The 19,625-nt window shown below is 48.1% G+C and overlaps 1 protein-coding gene and 1 long non-coding RNA gene across 4 annotated transcripts in view; one reads left to right on the forward strand and one right to left on the reverse strand.

Annotated features, from left to right (window-relative positions):
* The window catches only part of sorcs2 (sortilin-related VPS10 domain containing receptor 2), a 230,121-nt gene that overhangs the window by 8,705 nt on the left and 201,791 nt on the right, over nucleotides 1-19,625 (reverse strand). For 2 of the 3 annotated variants that reach the window (XM_081725448.1, XM_081725450.1), the window contains exons 14-23: nucleotides 18,344-18,451; nucleotides 14,863-14,983; nucleotides 14,472-14,605; nucleotides 13,395-13,523; nucleotides 12,013-12,274; nucleotides 11,710-11,896; nucleotides 9,949-10,082; nucleotides 9,705-9,828; nucleotides 1,512-1,624; nucleotides 143-265 (exon numbers count right to left, since the gene is read on the reverse strand). In XM_081725448.1, coding sequence (XP_081581574.1) covers nucleotides 143-265; nucleotides 1,512-1,624; nucleotides 9,705-9,828; nucleotides 9,949-10,082; nucleotides 11,710-11,896; nucleotides 12,013-12,274; nucleotides 13,395-13,523; nucleotides 14,472-14,605; nucleotides 14,863-14,983; nucleotides 18,344-18,451 — 1,435 coding nt within the window. The remainder of the gene's footprint in view (nucleotides 1-142; nucleotides 266-1,511; nucleotides 1,625-9,704; nucleotides 9,829-9,948; nucleotides 10,083-11,709; nucleotides 11,897-12,012; nucleotides 12,275-13,394; nucleotides 13,524-14,471; nucleotides 14,606-14,862; nucleotides 14,984-18,343; nucleotides 18,452-19,625) is intronic. The other variant, XM_081725449.1, reaches the window with a different exon arrangement.
* On the forward strand, nucleotides 12,158-18,504 carry LOC113567932 (uncharacterized). Its single transcript, XR_003409516.2, has 3 exons — nucleotides 12,158-12,398; nucleotides 12,557-12,609; nucleotides 18,369-18,504. It is a non-coding gene; the product is annotated as an uncharacterized LOC113567932 (long non-coding RNA).

The following is a 19,625-nucleotide window of genomic DNA, read 5'->3' on the forward strand; positions in this document are numbered from 1 at the left end:
TGTAAGACTCCACAAACCTTGAAAAGAGAAAAACAAATGTCACAAATCTTTCATAAATCCTGAATAATGCACAAGCAAAAAATGTGTGTGTATGTGTGTGTGTGAGAGAGAGAGAGAGAGAGAGAGAGACAGAGAGAGATACCTTATCCACAAACACATTGCGTTTGGCTGGCACACCCTCCGGAGGTAAAACATACAGCCGTGCTGTTGTGGGTAGACCAGGCTTCACCATGGTAACGAGAGAATCCTGAGGAACCCCTGTAATCTGCAGACAGTGGGTCAAAATCTGTCTCTATAGAAACCTCAAAGCCATGGATATAAAAACAGTGTGTCAGTGTGTCCATGAATACAAAATAAGATCTGACATGATTCTACATGTCTCTCTGTGTGTGTATATATATGTGTTTGTGTTAGTGTAGAAACCGGGACTCTGTGTGTGTGTGTGTGTGTGTGTGTGTACACGCAAGAACCTTGGCTTTGTGTGTGTATTTGTGTGTGTGTGCGTGCATTCAGGAACCTTGACTGTGTGTGTGTGTGCGTGTGTGTGTTTAGGAACCTTGGCTGTGTGTGTGTGTATGTGTGTGTGTGTGTGTGCATTCAGGAACCTTGACTGTGTGTGTGTGTGTGCATTCAGGAACCTTGACTGTGTGTGTGTGTGTGTGTGTGTGTGTGTGTGTGTGTGTGTGTGTGTGTGTGTGTGTGTGTGTGTGTGTGAGTGTATGTGTGTGTGTGTGTGTTCAGGAACTTTGGCTTTTTTGTGTGTGTGTGTGTGTGTGTGTGTGTGTGTTTAGGAACCTTGGCTGTGTGTGTGTGAGTGTGCGTACGAGGAGGAGCCTTGGCTGTGTGTGTATGTGTATGTGTGTACATTTACATTTACACACGGCATTTAGCAGTGTGTGAGTGTGTGTGTGTGTGTGTGTGTGTGTGTGTGTGTGTGTGTGTGTGTGTGTGCATGCTCAGGAACCATGGCTGTGTGTGTGTGTGTGCGCGCGTGCGTGTGTGTGTGTGTTCAGGAACCTTGGCTGTGTGTGTGTGTGTGCGCGCGTGCGAGTGTGTGTGTGTGTGTGCTCAGGAACCTTGGCTGTGTGTGTGTGTGTGTGTGCGCGCGTGTGCGCGTGTGTGTGTGTGTGTGTTCAGGAACCATGGCTGTGTGTGTGTGTGTGCGCGCGTGCGCGTGTGTGTGTGTGTTCAGGAACCATGGCTGTGTGTGTGTGTGTGTGTTCAGGAACCTTGGCTGTGTGTGTGTGTGTGTGCGCGCGTGCGCGTGTGTGTGTGTGTGTGTTCAGGAACCTTGGTTGTGTGTGTGTGTGTGTGTTCAGGAACCTTGGCTGTGTGTGTGTGTGTGTGTTCAGGAACCTTGGCTGTGTGTGTGTGTGTGTGCTCAGGAACCTTGGCTGTGTGTGTGTGTGTGTGTTCAGGAACCTTGGCTGTGTGTGTGTGTGTGTGTGTGTGTGTGTGTGTGTGTGTGTGTGTGTGTGTGTGTGTGTGTGTGTGTGTGTGTGTTCAGGAACCTTGGCTAGCGTCTTGGTGACCACTTGGCCCACATCCCTCCTCCACTCTGGAATGTTGGGGTTGAAGCGGTCCAGATTCTGACTGAACCTGAGAGGAATGACCTGGAAGTTATCTGAAACCACAAACACACAGGTCAAAGATCAAAAGCCACCCAAAAATAACTAACAATGCATAATCCCATACATGTATTTGCATTCCACGTAAAGTACCGATATCAGTAGCAATCAAAGCAGGCGCAGTGTGGTGCTGTGTGCCGCTGTGCCCTATATCGTAGCCAGCTACGCTCAGAAACTTGTCAAAAGCTGAATTCGTCATAATAAACATGGGATATTTGTATATGGAATGAGAGCTAATTTCTATGTGAAAAATGTCAAATAAAATGATGAAGGAAAAAGATGTAAATGTCTGCATCTATCTCTGCCCCTGCCCTATGTGATGCCTAATGCTACCCTCACTCAGAGCCTACGGGACCTGTGTGAAGCCTATTCCTACTCTCAGAGCCTACAGGACCTGTGTGAAGCCTAATGCTACTCTCACTCAGAGCCTAGAGGACCTGTGTGAAGCCTAATGCTACTCTCACTCAGAGCCTACAGGACCTGTGTGAAGCCTAATGATACCCTCACTCAGAACCTACAGAACCTGTGTGAAGCCTAATGCTACCCTCACTCAGAGCCTACAGGACCTGTGTGAAGGCTAATGCTACCCTCACTCAGAGCCTACAGGACCTGTGTGGAGCTTAATGCTACTCTCACTCAGAGCCTACAGGGCCTGTGTGAAGCCTAATGCTACCCTCACTCAGAACCTACAGGGCCTGTGTGAAGCCTAATGCTACTCTCACTCAGAGCCTAGAGGACCTGTGTGAAGCCTAATGCTACTCTCACTCAGAGCCTACAGGACCTGTGTGAAGCCTAATGATACCCTCACTCAGAGCCTACAGGACCTGTGTGAAGCCTAATGCTACTCTTACTCAGAGCCTACAGGACCTGTGTGAAGCCTAATGCTACTCTCACTCAGAGCCTACAGGGCCTGTGTGAAGGCTAATGCTACTCTCACTCAGAGCCTACAGGACCTGTGTGATGAAGGCTAATGATATCCTCACTCAGAGCCTACAGGACCTGTGTAAAGGCTAATGCTACTCTCACTCAGAGCCTACACGACCTGTGTGAAGGCTAATGCTACCCTCACTCAGAGCCTACAGGGACTGTGGGAAGCCTAATGCTACCCTCACTCAGAGCCTACACGACTTGTGTGATGCCTAATGCTACCTTCACTCAGAGCCTACAGGACCTGTGTGAAGGCTAATGCTACTCTCACTCAGAGCCTACAGGACCTGTGTGAAGGCTAATGCTACTCTCACTCAGAGCCTACAGGGCCTGTGTGAAGCCTAATGCTACCCTCGCTCAGAGCCTACACGACCTGTGTGAAGCCTAATGCTACCCTCACTCAGAGCCTACAGGACCTGTGTGAAGCCTAATGCTAACCTCACTCAGAACCTACAGGACCTGTGTGAAGCCTAATGCTACTCTCACTCAGAGCCTACAGGACCTGTGTGAAGCCTAATGCTACTCTCAATCAGAGCCTACAGGGCCTGTGTGAAGCCTAATGCTACCCTCACTCAGAGCCTACAGGACCTGTGTGAAGCCTAATGCTACCCTCACTCAGAGCCTACAGGACCTGTGTGAAGCCTAATGCTACCCTCACTCAGAGCCTACAGGACCTGTGTGAAGGCTAATGCTACCCTCACTCAGAACCTACAGGACCTGTGTGAAGCCTAATGCTACCCTCACTCAGAACCTACAGGGCCTGTGTGAAGCCTAATGCTACCCTCACTCAGAGCCTACAGGACCTGTGTGAAGCCTAATGCTACTCTCACTCAGAGCCTACAGGGCCTGTGTGAAGCCTAATGCTACCCTCACTCAGAGCCTACAGGACCTGTGTGAAGCCTAATGCTACTCTCACTCAGAGCCTACAGGGCCTGTGTGAAGCCTAATGCTACCCTCACTCAGAGCCTACAGGGCCTGTGTGAAGCCTAATGCTACTCTCACTCAGAGCCTACAGGGCCTGTGTGAAGGCTAATGCTACTCTCACTCAGAGCCTACAGGGCCTGTGTGAAGGCTAATGCTACCCTCACTCAGAGCCTACAGGACCTGTGTGAAGGCTAATGCTACCCTCACTCAGAGCCTACAGGGCCTGTGTGAAGGCTAATGATATCCTCACTCAGAGCCTACAGGACCTGTGTAAAGGCTAATGCTACTCTCACTCAGAGCCTACACGACCTGTGTGAAGGCTAATGCTACCCTCACTCAGAGCCTACAGGGCCTGTGTGAAGACTAATGATATCCTCACTCAGAGCCTACAGGGACTGTGGGAAGCCTAATGCTACCCTCACTCAGAGCCTACACGACCTGTGTGATGCCTAATGCTACCTTCACTCAGAGCCTACAGGACCTGTGTGAAGGCTAATGCTACCCTCACTCAGAGCCTACAGGACCTGTGTGAAGGCTAATGCTACTCTCACTCAGAGCCTACAGGACCTGTGTGAAGGCTAATGCTACTCTCACTCAGAGCCTACAGGGCCTGTGTGAAGCCTAATGCTACCCTCGCTCAGAGCCTACAGAGCCTGTGTGAAGGCTAATGCTACCCTCGCTCAGAGCCTACAGGACCTGTGTGAAGCCTAATGCTACTCTCACTCAGAGCCTACAGGGCCTGTGTGAAGCCTAATGCTACCCTCACTCAGAGCCTACAGGGCCTGTGTGAAGCCTAATGCTACCCTCTCTCAGAGCCTACAGGACCTGTGTGAAGGCTAATGCTACCCTCACTCAGAACCTACAGGACCTGTGTGAAGCCTAATGCTACCCTCACTCAGAACCTACAGGGCCTGTGTGAAGCCTAATGCTACCCTCACTCAGAGCCTACAGGACCTGTGTGAAGCCTAATGCTACTCTCACTCAGAGCCTACAGGGCCTGTGTGAAGCCTAATGCTACCCTCACTCAGAGCCTACAGGACCTGTGTGAAGCCTAATGCTACTCTCACTCAGAGCCTACAGGGCCTGTGTGAAGCCTAATGCTACCCTCACTCAGAGCCTACAGGGCCTGTGTGAAGCCTAATGCTACTCTCACTCAGAGCCTACAGGCCCTGTGTGAAGGCTAATGCTACTCTCACTCAGAGCCTACAGGGCCTGTGTGAAGGCTAATGCTACCCTCACTCAGAGCCTACAGGACCTGTGTGAAGGCTAATGCTACCCTCACTCAGAGCCTACAGGGCCTGTGTGAAGGCTAATGATATCCTCACTCAGAGCCTACAGGACCTGTGTAAAGGCTAATGCTACTCTCACTCAGAGCCTACACGACCTGTGTGAAGGCTAATGCTACCCTCACTCAGAGCCTACAGGGCCTGTGTGAAGACTAATGATATCCTCACTCAGAGCCTACAGGGACTGTGGGAAGCCTAATGCTACCCTCACTCAGAGCCTACACGACCTGTGTGATGCCTAATGCTACCTTCACTCAGAGCCTACAGGACCTGTGTGAAGGCTAATGCTACCCTCACTCAGAGCCTACAGGACCTGTGTGAAGGCTAATGCTACTCTCACTCAGAGCCTACAGGACCTGTGTGAAGGCTAATGCTACTCTCACTCAGAGCCTACAGGGCCTGTGTGAAGCCTAATGCTACCCTCGCTCAGAGCCTACAGAGCCTGTGTGAAGGCTAATGCTACCCTCACTCAGAGCCTACAGGACCTGTGTGAAGCCTAATGCTACTCTCACTCAGAGCCTACAGGGCCTGTGTGAAGCCTAATGCTACCCTCACTCAGAGCCTACAGGGCCTGTGTGAAGCCTAATGCTACCCTCACTCAGAGCCTACACGACCTGTGTGAAGCCTAATGCTACCCTCACTCAGAGCCTACAGGACCTGTGTGAAGGCTAATGCTACCCTCACTCAGAGCCTACAGGACCTGTGTGAAGGCTAATGCTACTCTCACTCAGAGCCTACAGGACCTGTGTGAAGCCTAATGCTACTCTCACTCAGCCTACAGGACCTGTGTGAAGCCTAATGCTACTCTCAATCAGAGCCTACAGGGCCTGTGTGAAGCCTAATGCTACCCTCACCCAGAGCCTACAGGACCTGTGTGAAGCCTAATGCTACTCTCACTCAGCCTACAGGACCTGTGTGAAGCCTAATGCTACTCTCACTCAGAGCATACAGGGCCTGTGTGAAGGCTAATGCTACTCTCACTCAGAGCCTACAGGACCTGTGTGAAGCCTAATGCTACTCTCACTCAGAGCCTACAGGACCTGTGTGAAGCCTAATGCTACCCTCACTCAGAGCCTACAGGACCTGTGTGAAGCCTAATGCTATCCTCACTCAGAGCCTACAGGACCTGTGTGAAGGCTAATGCTACCATCACTCAGAACCTACAGGACCTGTGTGAAGCCTAATGCTACTCTCACTCAGAGCCTACAGGGCCTGTGTGAAGGCTAATGCTACGCTCACTCAGAGCCTACAGGACCTGTGTGAAGCCTAATGCTACTCTCACTCAGAGCCTACAGGGCCTGTGTGAAGCCTAATGCTACCCTCACTCAGAGCCTACAGGGCCTGTGTGAAGCCTAATGCTACTCTCACTCAGAGCCTACAGGCCCTGTGTGAAGGCTAATGCTACTCTCACTCAGAGCCTACAGGGCCTGTGTGAAGGCTAATGCTACCCTCACTCAGAGCCTACAGGACCTGTGTGAAGGCTAATGCTACCCTCACTCAGAGCCTACAGGGCCTGTGTGAAGGCTAATGATATCCTCACTCAGAGCCTACAGGACCTGTGTAAAGGCTAATGCTACTCTCACTCAGAGCCTACACGACCTGTGTGAAGGCTAATGCTACCCTCACTCAGAGCCTACAGGGCCTGTGTGAAGACTAATGATATCCTCACTCAGAGCCTACAGGGACTGTGGGAAGCCTAATGCTACCCTCACTCAGAGCCTACACGACCTGTGTGATGCCTAATGCTACCTTCACTCAGAGCCTACAGGACCTGTGTGAAGGCTAATGCTACCCTCACTCAGAGCCTACAGGACCTGTGTGAAGGCTAATGCTACTCTCACTCAGAGCCTACAGGACCTGTGTGAAGGCTAATGCTACTCTCACTCAGAGCCTACAGGGCCTGTGTGAAGCCTAATGCTACCCTCGCTCAGAGCCTACAGAGCCTGTGTGAAGGCTAATGCTACCCTCGCTCAGAGCCTACAGGACCTGTGTGAAGCCTAATGCTACTTTCACTCAGAGCCTACAGGGCCTGTGTGAAGCCTAATGCTACCCTCACTCAGAGCCTACAGGGCCTGTGTGAAGCCTAATGCTACCCTCACTCAGAGCCTACACGACCTGTGTGAAGCCTAATGCTACCCTCACTCAGAGCCTACAGGACCTGTGTGAAGGCTAATGCTACCCTCACTCAGAGCCTACAGGACCTGTGTGAAGGCTAATGCTACTCTCACTCAGAGCCTACAGGACCTGTGTGAAGCCTAATGCTACTCTCACTCAGAGCCTACAGGACCTGTGTGAAGCCTAATGCTACTCTCAATCAGAGCCTACAGGGCCTGTGTGAAGCCTAATGCTACCCTCACCCAGAGCCTACAGGACCTGTGTGAAGCCTAATGCTACTCTCACTCAGCCTACAGGACCTGTGTGAAGCCTAATGCTACTCTCACTCAGAGCATACAGGGCCTGTGTGAAGGCTAATGCTACTCTCACTCAGAGCCTACAGGACCTGTGTGAAGCCTAATGCTACTCTCACTCAGAGCCTACAGGACCTGTGTGAAGCCTAATGCTACCCTCACTCAGAGCCTACAGGACCTGTGTGAAGCCTAATGCTATCCTCACTCAGAGCCTACAGGACCTGTGTGAAGCCTAATGCTACTCTCACTCAGAGCCTACAGGGCCTGTGTGAAGCCTAATGCTACCCTCACTCAGAGCCTACAGGACTTGTGTGAAGCCTAATGCTACTCTCACTCAGAGCCTACAGGGCCTGTGTGAAGCCTAATGCTACCCTCACTCAGAGCCTACAGGGCCTGTGTGAAGCCTAATGCTACTCTCACTCAGAGCCTACAGGCCCTGTGTGAAGCCTAATGCTACCCTCGCTCAGAGCCTACAGGACCTGTGTGAAGCCTAATGCTACTCTCACTCAGAGCCTACAGGGCCTGTGTGAAGCCTAATGCTACCCTCACTCAGAGCCTACAGGGCCTGTGTGAAGCCTAATGCTACCCTCACTCAGAGCCTACACGACCTGTGTGAAGCCTAATGCTACCCTCACTCAGAGCCTACAGGACCTGTGTGAAGGTTAATGCTACCCTCACTCAGAGCCTACAGGACCTGTGTGAAGGCTAATGCTACTCTCACTCAGAGCCTACAGGACCTGTGTGAAGCCTAATGCTACTCTCAATCAGAGCCTACAGGGCCTGTGTGAAGCCTAATGCTACCCTCACCCAGAGCCTACAGGACCTGTGTGAAGCCTAATGCTACTCTCACTCAGCCTACAGGACCTGTGTGAAGCCTAATGCTACTCTCACTCAGAGCATACAGGGCCTGTGTGAAGGCTAATGCTACTCTCACTCAGAGCCTACAGGACCTGTGTGAAGCCTAATGCTACTCTCACTCAGAGCCTAGAGGACCTGTGTGAAGCCTAATGCTACCCTCACTCAGAGCCTACAGGACCTGTGTGAAGCCTAATGCTATCCTCACTCAGAGCCTACAGGACCTGTGTGAAGGCTAATGCTACCCTCACTCAGAACCTACAGGACCTGTGTGAAGCCTAATGCTACCCTCACTCAGAACCTACAGGGCCTGTGTGAAGCCTAATGCTACCCTCACTCAGAGCCTACAGGACCTGTGTGAAGCCTAATGCTACTCTCACTCAGAGCCTACAGGGCCTGTGTGAAGCCTAATGCTACCCTCACTCAGAGCCTACAGGACTTGTGTGAAGCCTAATGCTACTCTCACTCAGAGCCTACAGGGCCTGTGTGAAGCCTAATGCTACCCTCACTCAGAGCCTACAGGCCCTGTGTGAAGCCTAATGCTACTCTCACTCAGAACCTACAGGGCCTGTGTGAAGCCTAATGCTACCCTCACTCAGAGCCTACAGGACCTGTGTGAAGCCTAATGCTACTTTCACTCTGCACAATGTGCTCTCGTGTTTCTGGGATGCGGACCTGTCTGTGCCATGTAAAGGGTGTGTGTTAAACTCTCCATCTTTTTAAATAATGAGTCCAGTGCGCTTGTATTTGGGTACGGGCCTCTACAGTAGTTTGTCTGTGTGTGTTAGAGAGTGTGATTTTGTGTCTGTGTGCATGTATGAGAGAGATGTCTGCATCCTCGAGCATCACAAGATCCAGCCGTTACATTTAGTATAACACCAGTCCTGAGGCCTCAGTGCCCTGCACTGCGTCCAGATTTCTGTCCTCTGGCTACTGGGCCATGCAGGACTTGATAAAGAGCTCAAATGCTGGTCCAGGTGTTTTAGAGGAGGCAGAACCCCAGGGCCCCAGGAATGGGCTCAGGAACCTTGCTTTCACACACCTGGCTCTGGTCATAAAGGTCTGGAGGATTTTAGTGGACAAGGTGAAGCAGGTATGACAGGGCTGGAAAGACTCCGAACATGTGGCATGATGCTTCAGGACTGGGCTATAAGTGTGAGACACACGTAAGTGTGCTAACAGACAACACAGCCGGATTTATATTACAGTATGTAAAGGTTTGTAGAAAGGGCCTTGTGAAAGCACACTTTAGGGGTGGGAGGTTAAATCCTGTAGTTAGGATAGAACCACTAAATCCGTTTTTTGCATAAGAAACTCTGTTCATCCTGCTCCTATCTACCACCCCTGTAGGGGGCAGGGCACGGGGTGTAGAGTGAAGGGTGTAGATGACAAGGTGTGAGGTGTAGGGTGAAGGGTACAGGTGTAAGGTGTAGAGGGCAGGGTGTAGGGTATAGGGGGCAGGGTGTAGGGTATAGGGTGTGGGGTGTAGGGTATAGGGTATAGGGGGCAGGGTGTAGGGTATAGGGTGTGGGGTGTAGGGTATAGGTTTTAGGGTGTAGGGTATAGGGTGTGGGATGTAGGGTATAGGGGGCAGGGTGTAGGGTATAGGGTGTGGGGTGTAGGGTATAGGTTTTAGGGTTTAGGGTATAGGGGCAGGGGTCAGTGTCTCTTCTCACCATAAATGTGGATGGTCTTGCTGTCCTGCACTGAGGAGCGACCATTGGAGGCCTGCACAGTGACAGAGACCTCACCCTCTTCAGGAAACCTGGTGAGTAAACTGTTCTCCAGGGTCAGCTTGGGCTGGGAGGGTTAGGATCAGAGATAAAACACACACGTACACACACACAAAGTAAGCATGAAGATTGAGTGGGTCTTTGGTTATACTCTTAAAGATACATAAATGCATGAACACAGTGCCACCTGCAGGTCATCCCCGATCCACCAGTAGAACACAGTCAGATTAGCATCTACAGGAAGCACCACGGCTGTTAAGTTCACTTCCTGGTTCCTCCCTGCAATGGGAACCACTTCCAGATGTACTTCCTGTAGAGGTGCTAAACATGAGAAGGAAGAGGAGGAGTTAAATTAACTATACTGCCGTCATCACTACATCAGCCAGTGACAACAGTCCATGCTAATCTATTATAATCTAAAGGTCTTGATAGGGTTGTTGCCTCCTAGCTGTAAGACTTTCGGAACTCCGGTAACATTTTCTAAACTTTTAAGTGAGGCATTTTCTACTGTCACAATACTCAAACACTGTCTATATTATAATAATATTTTATGTATGATCTTTTTTACTCTTCTGATTCTGGTTTTGCATTAAACTTGCATGGAACTGTGCTATGCTGGTTTACATCCTTTTTAAAAGATTGTGTCCACTGGGAGACACATATCTCCTGTTACCATATCTCCTGTTATCATATCTCCTCCTGTTACTCAGGGTGCCCCAGGGCGCTGTTCTGGCACTGTTGATCACTGCTGTGCTGATGATATTCAAATCTTTCTTAACATCAATCCCACAGAATCATTTCCACCTCCCACACTTGCTTTCTGTGTTCAGGAGTTACTGTTGAGCGCTAACTTTCTAAAATGAAATGCTAAGAAAAGAGAATTTATGATTTATTGGTACCAGGTCTGCCATGTCAGCCCACTCTGACCTCTTATTCGATGTTGATGATAGTCCTGCCAGTGCTTCTGCCACTGTTCGAAAGCATGGCGACCTCTTTGACTCATCTCATCTTTTATATTAAATCCCAGACTAGCACAGGCTTTTTCCATGCAGGGTTTTTCCATCTTTGCAGTATTGCAGGACTCTGCCCTCTGCTCCTATCTGGCTGAGATCCTGGTGTATGCAGGTTAGAGTACTGCAGCTCTGTTCTAGGCACCGGAAAAGACCCTTTACTCTCTCCAGTACCTTCAAAATTCTGAAGCCAGAGTCCCGATACCCATATTACTCCCATTCTTTACCAGTGAAAGACGGTGTGTGTATGTGCGCTATAAAATCCCGCTGTTAGCATTCAAAGTACAGCCCTGAGTACAGCTCAGAGTACAGCCCTGCATGTACTCACATCCATCAGTCTTTTTGAACTACAACTCCCATGTCTCCCTGCTCACAGATTCTGGTCCTCTGATTCTGCTCCTCAGGTTTAGGTCAGGTGGCCGGTGTTTTAGTGTTATACCACCTACCCTCTGGAACTCCCACATCTGTTCATATTTGCACCTCTCTGTCTGCCCAGCTTAAAACCTTTTTCCCAGAACACCTTCATATCCTGTTACACACTAGTACTTAAGGTTAGGTTTTTGTTTTTTTTGTAATTGTTACATGACCTTGAATATATTGAAAGACACAATGTTTCACATGATAATAATAATAATAATAATAATAATAATAATAATAATAATAATAATAATAATAATAATAATTGTTATTATTATAATTATTGTTATTGCTATAATTATTGTTATTATTATTGAATTATTGTTATTATTGAATTATAATTATAACAGTTATAATTATTTAGTACTAATCAAGAACAATTCTTCTGTTTACTGCAAAAATATCACCATAGCCCATCCATCCATCCATCCATCCATCCATCCATCCATCCATCCATCCATCCATCCCTCTGTGTGAATGTTAGATTGCTGGGCATAGTAGTGCCAGACTCGGTCACTCACTGGTGACCTGGATGTAGAGCACAGCTTTCTCCAGGCCGGCTGAGTTCTCTGCCTGCACACTGACGCGGTAGACGCCCGGCTTCTCGTAGCGATGCTGGATTGGCTCGTCTGTTACTGTCAGGTTCTCGTAGATCGCCCGTACGCCATCCCACAGGTCCACCTGGTACCTGGTGCTGGAGGCATCGCCCTGAGTAGGGGGTGTGGCAGGTGTTTAGTCAAACTCTGAGTTAGAAACATTTCAATCTGCTATGAAAATAAAACTGCATCCTTTTCAGGCAACACACTTCTTGTCACAAAATGTACCTGTTCCTGATGGACAACGAAGGTGATGTCATCACCAGGCGCCACAGTGAGCATCTGTCCCTTAATCCCCAGCTGCAGACCTCTAGGGGGCAGCAGAGGGCAGGAGTGCTGCTTGGCGCTCTGTTCTTTGTTGGTTCCTCCTTCACATAGGTTAGAGACGACCTTGCGGTAGCTACAGAGAGGAACGTGCTGGGTTAGTGTTGGGGCTTGGGCTTCAGGGCTGAATCGTGCTTCCATGTCTGCAGATCTGTGATGACAGCGTCTGCAGCGGAAGTGAACATGTTACGTATTATAGTGAGAGTGTTCTTGTTGATTGTTTCACTTGTTGCAGTACTAAAACGAGCCTGCAAGTGGCAGTTCTTAAAGAAACACACACACTTCAACAGGTATGTCACGAACTTCAGTACACTTCACCTTAACGTGACCTTTGATGTTTCTATAGAGCTTATACTGAGCTAGAAGTGTATGTTCTTGTGGAATCCAATGTGCCTCAGTAATGGCTGTGCTTATGGCCACATTTGTTAAAGTAAAGATGACTCACTAGGTGCCGACTCCATGATGAACATGCAGCAGGACTGACTGGGCTCTCTCATTGTGGTGAGAATGCACTCAGAATACTCACAATGCATCAATTGCATTGTCTCATTAATACCCACAACATTGGATCATATTACCATATCTCAACTTTGTATAAACTTGGTGTAGTGCTGTGTGTGCATGTGTGTGTGTATCTAGTGTGACACTCCTTTGAGAGCTTGTTATCTGACCGTCACGCTCTGCTTAACACAGCTGAAGTACAACTGCTTTCTATGTGTGTGTGTGTGTGTATGTGTGTGTGGGTGCGTGTGTGTGTGTGTTTGAGCCAAATGCATAACTCTGAACTAGACCCAGGAGTATGTCCTTTGTGGTCTGTTTCAGATGTGTGTGTGTGTGTGTGTGTGTGTGTGTGTGTGTGTGTATGTGCGTGTGTGTGTGTGATCCCATGCTAGACTGCTAAGTGTGTGTGTGTGTGTGTGTGTGTGTGTGTGTGTGTGTGTGTGTGTGTGTGTGTAACTGTTGTAAAAAGCGCTATATAAATACATTTGACTGGACTTGACTTCCCCTGTGCTAGAGCGGTAAGCGTGTGTGTATATGTGTGTGTGTGTGTGTGTGTTACCCTGTGCTAGACTGGTGTGTGTGTGTGTGTGTGTGTGTGTGTGTGTGTGTGTTACCCTGTGCTAGACCGGTAAGCGTGTGTGTATATGTGTGTGTGTGTGTGTGTGTGTGTGTTACCCTGTGCTAGACTGGTGTGTGTGTGTGTGTGTGTGTGTTACCCTGTGCTAGACTGGTAAGTGTGTGTGTATTTGAGTGTGTGTGTGTGTGTGTGTGTGTGTGTGTGTTACCCTGTGCTAGACTGGTAAGTGTGCCCCAAAAGGCAGCTGTCAGGTGGAGCATCAGGATTATGCCAGAAGTCGGGGTAACAGTGGCTGCCCTCTGCTCTCAAGCTGGAGGCACGTTCAAATCCATAGTCACTACAACACAGCCAAAACACAGCCATCTCAGTCACTACGACACAGCCAAAACCCAGCCATCTCAGTCACTACGACACAGCCAAAACCCAGCCATCTCAGTCACTATGACACAGCCAAAACCCAGCCATCTCAGTCACTACGACACAGCCAAAACTCAGCCATCTCAGTCACTACGACACAGTCAAAACACAGTCATCTCAGTCATTACAACACAGCCAAAACACACACTTAGTACAACACAATCACAACACAGCCATCTCAGTCACTGCAACACAGCCAAAACCCAGCCATATCAGTCACTACGACACAGCCAAAACACAGTCATCTCACTCACTACGACACAACCACAACACAGCCATCTCAGTCACTACGACACAACCACAACACAGCCATCTCAGTCACTACGACACAGCCAAAACACAGTCATCTCAGTCACTACGACACAGCCAAAACACAGTCATCTCAGTCACTACAACACAACCACAACACAGCCATCTCACTCACTACATCACAGCTAAAGCACAGCCATCTCAGTCACTAAAACACAGCCAAAACCCAGCTATCTCAGTCACTAAAACACAGCCATCTCAGTCACTCTAACACAACCACAACACAGGCAACTCAGTAACTACAACACAGCCAAAGCACAGCCATCTCAGTAACTACAACACAACCAAAGCACAGCCATCTCAGTCACTACAACACAGCCAAAGCACAGCCATCTCATTCACTACAACACAGCCAAAACACACACACTCATTACAATACAGCCACAACACAGCCATCACAGTCATTACAACACAACCCAGCTGGTTAAAAACAGCTAATATCATTAACCCATATTCACATAATTATAGTAATAATAATATAGCTTTCTCAAACAGTCATAGTGATCCCTGTACAGAGGGGGCACTGTTGTGCTGTACAGGGTAGATGGTACTTCTATACCAGGTAAAGTCTTTCTCGCTACATTCACAGGGCTTAGTGGTGAGCGCTGATATGTAGCTCTTCCCTTTAACACACAGAGACGATGCCTTCCTTTTCCGGAAAGTTCTCTCCTGGCCCATGATGCAAGCATCTCCCTGTGCAAAGACAAATGCCATCATTCAATGTTAGTTAAAAAGATATGGCCACCGAGTGAGTGTGTGGCGTCCAACATCAGCTGATCTGAAAGAAACAGTGAAGGAAGTACAAATAGACTGGGACAGGTAGAAAGACACGAGGACAGACAGACAGGTGGACATACAGACAGGTGTATAGACAGACAGAAGGACAGACAGACAGGTGGATAAATAGACAGACAGAAAATCAGGAAGGCAGACAGGTGGACAGACAGTACCTGGAGGTTGGTGAGTCTCCAGGAGACATAGTCTTCCTCGGTACACTGCCTGGGGAAAGACTGACGAAAATCCACCTTCACCAGCTCCCAGTCCGAGCGGTAGCTAATGTGACCAAACACACTGCACACACAAAGACAACAAAGTTCATTGTATGAACAAATGCTCTACACAATCACACACACGCAGTGATCAGCATGAAAGGAAAACCTTCACACACAAACGCAACACAGTGGCCACACTGCGTAATAAAATGGTGTGTTCAAACAAACCACAGCACAAACTTTCTATTTCTAAAGCCCAAAGAAGACCCCCCAACACTCTCACAGACTCAAACACTCTGCTAAAGGAACTGCAAACTGGCTGGCTTTAGATTGTTTTAAAAACCAAAACAAAAAACAATCAAACTCGTACAATCTCACAAGCCTGATGCCACATTCTAGAACATTCTAGAGACCTTTAACAGTCACTCACATGCAGAATACCAATGCTGTGTTTGGGTTTGCTAATGTCAGTGTGTTCTTCAAACATCAGCAAACCCAAACACATCCAGCAAACATCAGCAAATACAAACACATCCAGTAACATCTGCAAACACAAACACATCCAGCAAACATCAACAAACCCAAACACAGCCAGCAAATATCAACAAACCCAAACACAGAGTTGGTGACCATCAGTACCAAACCCCAGCACAGTCACAGTAGCTCTCTGTGCTAGGGTGCTGTGGCTTCAGTGTTTTACACTTCACAGCTAATCACAACAGACAGCACCTGCCATAGCGTCCACGCAAGAGCTCAAAGAGTAAATAATCACTGCGGCCACTAGATGGAGGCCTACGTCTAGGTTATAAGACGTAAAGCGTGCTGGGGCGTTAATGAAGTATGAAGCTGCTCTGAGGATCTGGGAAAGGGCTCTTTGTTTGATGCAAGACTCGTTAATAGTCCATACTTCTCTTAAGCCTCTAACTACTAAGATTTTTAAAAACTTTGATGCCAAAACCTTGATGCCAAATACTTTGAAAATACCTCTCTTCTGTCTTCTGTGCTGAATCATATCAGTGACAATGCCTTCTCAGTAAGGGTATTTGCTTTTAAATGTTAAATATAAATTATTCTGTGGCAAGTGAGAGCTGAACACAAAAATAGCAGTTGCTCTGTGGTCCAGAAGAAAGATATCCAGGTAAAATCTCACCATATAGTCTTTATGTTTGTTATTAGACTGAGAATTGAAAATAACCTTTCATACCCTCCCTCTACCTCTCCTCTACTTCACCTCTCCCTCTCCTCTCCTCTACCTCACCTCTCCTCTACCTCTCCTCTCCTCATGTCTACCTCTACCTCACCTCTCCTCTACCTCACCTCTCCTCTACCTCTCCTCTACATCACCTCTCCTCTCCTCTACCTCTCCTCTACCTCTCCCCTACCTCACCTCTACATCACCTTTCCACTACCTCTCCTCTACCTCACCTCTCCTTTACCTCTACCCCACCTCTCCTCTCCTCTACCTCACTTCTACCTCTCCTCTCCTCTCATCATGTCTACCTCTACCTCACCTCTACCTCTCCTCTACCTCACCTCTCCTCTATCTCACCTCTACATCACCTCTCCTCTACCGCTCCTCTACCTCTCCTTTACCTCTACCTCACCTCTCCTCTCCTCTACCTCACTTCTACCTCTCCTCTCCTCACGTCTACCTCTACCTCACCTCTACCTCTCCTCACCTCTCCTCTACCTCACCTCTCCTCATGTCTACCTCTACCTCACCTCTACCTCTCCTCACCTCTCCTCACCTCTCCTCATGTCTACCTCTACCTCACCTCTCTTCTACCTCACCTCTACCTCTCCTCACCTCTCCTCTACCTCACCTCTCCTCATGTCTACCTCTACCTCACCTCTACCTCTCCTCACCTCTCCTCACCTCTCCTCATGTCTACCTCTACCTCACCTCTCCTCTACCTCACCTCTACCTCTCCTCACCTCTCCTCTACCTCACCTCTCCTCATGTCTACCTCTACCTCACCTCTCTTCTACCTCTCCTCTCCTCTACCTGTCCTTTACCTCTCCTCTCCTCTACCTCCCCTCTACATCACCTCTCCTCTACCTCTCCTCTCCTCTACCTCACTTATACCTCACCTCTCCTCTCCTCATGTCTACCTTTACCTCACCTCTCCCTTTCCTCTACCTCACCTCTCCTCTCCTCTACCTCACTTCTACCTCTCCTCTCCTCACGTCTACCTCTACCTCACCTCTACCTCTCCTCACCTCTCCTCTACCTCACCTCTCCTCATGTCTACCTCTACCTCACCTCTACCTCTCCTCACCTCTCCTCACCTCTCCTCATGTCTACCTCTACCTCACCTCTCTTCTACCTCACCTCTACCTCTCCTCACCTCTCCTCTACCTCACCTCTCCTCATGTCTACCTCTACCTCACCTCTACCTCTCCTCACCTCTCCTCACCTCTCCTCATGTCTACCTCTACCTCACCTCTCCTCTACCTCACCTCTACCTCTCCTCACCTCTCCTCTACCTCACCTCTCCTCATGTCTACCTCTACCTCACCTCTCTTCTACCTCTCCTCTCCTCTACCTGTCCTTTACCTCTTCTCTCCTCTACCTCCCCTCTACATCACCTCTCCTCTACCTCTCCTCTCCTCTACCTCACTTATACCTCACCTCTCCTCTCCTCATGTCTACCTTTACCTCACCTCTCCCTTTCCTCTACCTCACCTCTCCTCTACCTTACCTCTCCTCTCTTCTCTTACAGCACAAAAAAATTGAATTCCAGTACAACCCCCCCCCCCCAAAAAACCCCAACCCTATCACACCAGCTTTCAGTCCCTCATTCACGCACACTCACAGAAACACCAGCACAGTTCACCAAGCAAGTCTCCTTGTCACCGTGGAGACAGACTTTGACTAGCCTTGTCATTGGTGAGTCTAATTGAATCTGACTCATCTGGTTTCTGTCTCATCAAAAATTGCAGGTCTCTTCATTCAGTCATATCCAGCCTGAGTCAGTGTGTTACACTAATCACACACTGGCAGCTCGCTGTGCAGTAATGAGACCATCAGTAGTGTAATGATGTTTGAAGATTTATCTCCAAACAGAGAACCGTTTGAGAAGCTTTTGGAGATTCGGTATGTTCAGGACTCAGAATGTTTGAGATTCAGTATGTTCAGGAGTCAGTAATTGCACTAATTACTGGTCTGACCACCACAGAACTGAAGACTGGAGGTTCTCATTTCCAGCAGTTGCTTTTATTTTGTTCCAAGTTCAGGTAGCAGCACTTCTACTGAATATCAGAGGGGAAAGGTGGAGGTGAGGCTCAGGTTAAAGGTCAGGGTGAAATTAAGAGTTAGGGTCAACTGACGATGGAGGTCAGGTTGAGGGATGAGGATTGGTTTGGAACAAGGTCAGGTTAAGGGTGAAGGTCAGGTTAAGGGTCAGAGCCTTAAAGGTCAGGAGAGGTTGGCACTCACGTCATAACTAATGTCTCGTCCCCAGGCTCACTCAGCAGGCCATCCACAAACACAGATGTGCTGGTGAAGTTGTGTACACTCCACGTGCGCCCCTCATCCACGCTGAACCTGAGGAGAGAAGCCATTTTACACCTTCCACCTGCAACTCACACCATCACATCTACAACACAGTTAGATGTTCCATCTTACATGAGGGACCAGTTACATTTGCTTACAAATTAATTACAATTATAAGGATCAGAATTTTGTATGTTCTAGAGCAAGGCAATTCATTAAAATAAAAATATTTAAATACCTCTCGGTATTGTATTTTTAATGCAACGTGAATGGGGAAATTTCAATTGGAATATGAATATTGATTAAAGCTCTTTATGGGTAGTAAGAGATTTTCTGTGTGCAAAATCCATCTGGAGTCTTTTTGGAGTGTGTTTGGCAAAAGCTAGAAAAAGAAATGATATTTATACACCCTCTCACTCTCACTCTCTGTCTCTTTTCTTGCTTTGTATCTATTTTTTTCCATGACTGCCCATCAATGCCTGTAACAAACACTAAAAATGTGAGTCCTCACGGCCTGCTGTCTCCTTGGCTATGTTTCTGGACATTGCTGTCACATTGCAGATAGTGCATGCATCCAAAGAGTTTTTTACAGTGTGTGTACATGCGTGTCTGTGTGTCTGTGTATTGAAAGGCCTGGTAGAGGTGTTTATTGTTTTCTCCTGGCGCTGAATGTCACTCTGTGATGCAACATTCGCGGTCATTGGAGCAGACAACAGGACGGTGTAGACAAGCGTTGAGCTTCCCTAAACCTCTCCAGGAAGGTGGGCAACTGGGTCTGGAAAGTCTCTTTACACCAAATGTGTGTGTGTTTAAATTTGTGTGTTTCAATGTGTGTGTTTAAATGTATGTGTGTTTAAATGTATGTGTTTAAATGTGTGTTTCAATGTGTGTGTTTAAATGTGTGTGTTTCAATGTATGTGTTTCAATGTATGTGTTTAAATGTGTGTGTTTCAATGTGTGTGTTTCAATGTGTGTGTTTAAAGAAATCTCAGACAAACAGGATTAGCTTTGCCATTAGACTAGCAAAGCGTGGTGAGACAGAGAGTGAGTGAGTACTTATAAGTACAGGGTCTTTAAAATGAGAAACCAAAGAAAAACAAAATAAACCAAAGTAAATTAGTAAAGAGATAAAAAAAACAAAAAAAACCCTCAACTCTCAAGAAAGAAACAAACTACTTTTGATGAAATGTCTTCACAACACAAGAAACCTTCCAAACACATAGCA

The sequence above is a fragment of the Electrophorus electricus genome, chromosome 13, assembly GCF_041902795.1.
Source record: "Electrophorus electricus isolate QZ-2024a chromosome 13, ASM4190279v1, whole genome shotgun sequence".
Lineage (NCBI taxonomy): Eukaryota > Metazoa > Chordata > Actinopteri > Gymnotiformes > Gymnotidae > Electrophorus > Electrophorus electricus.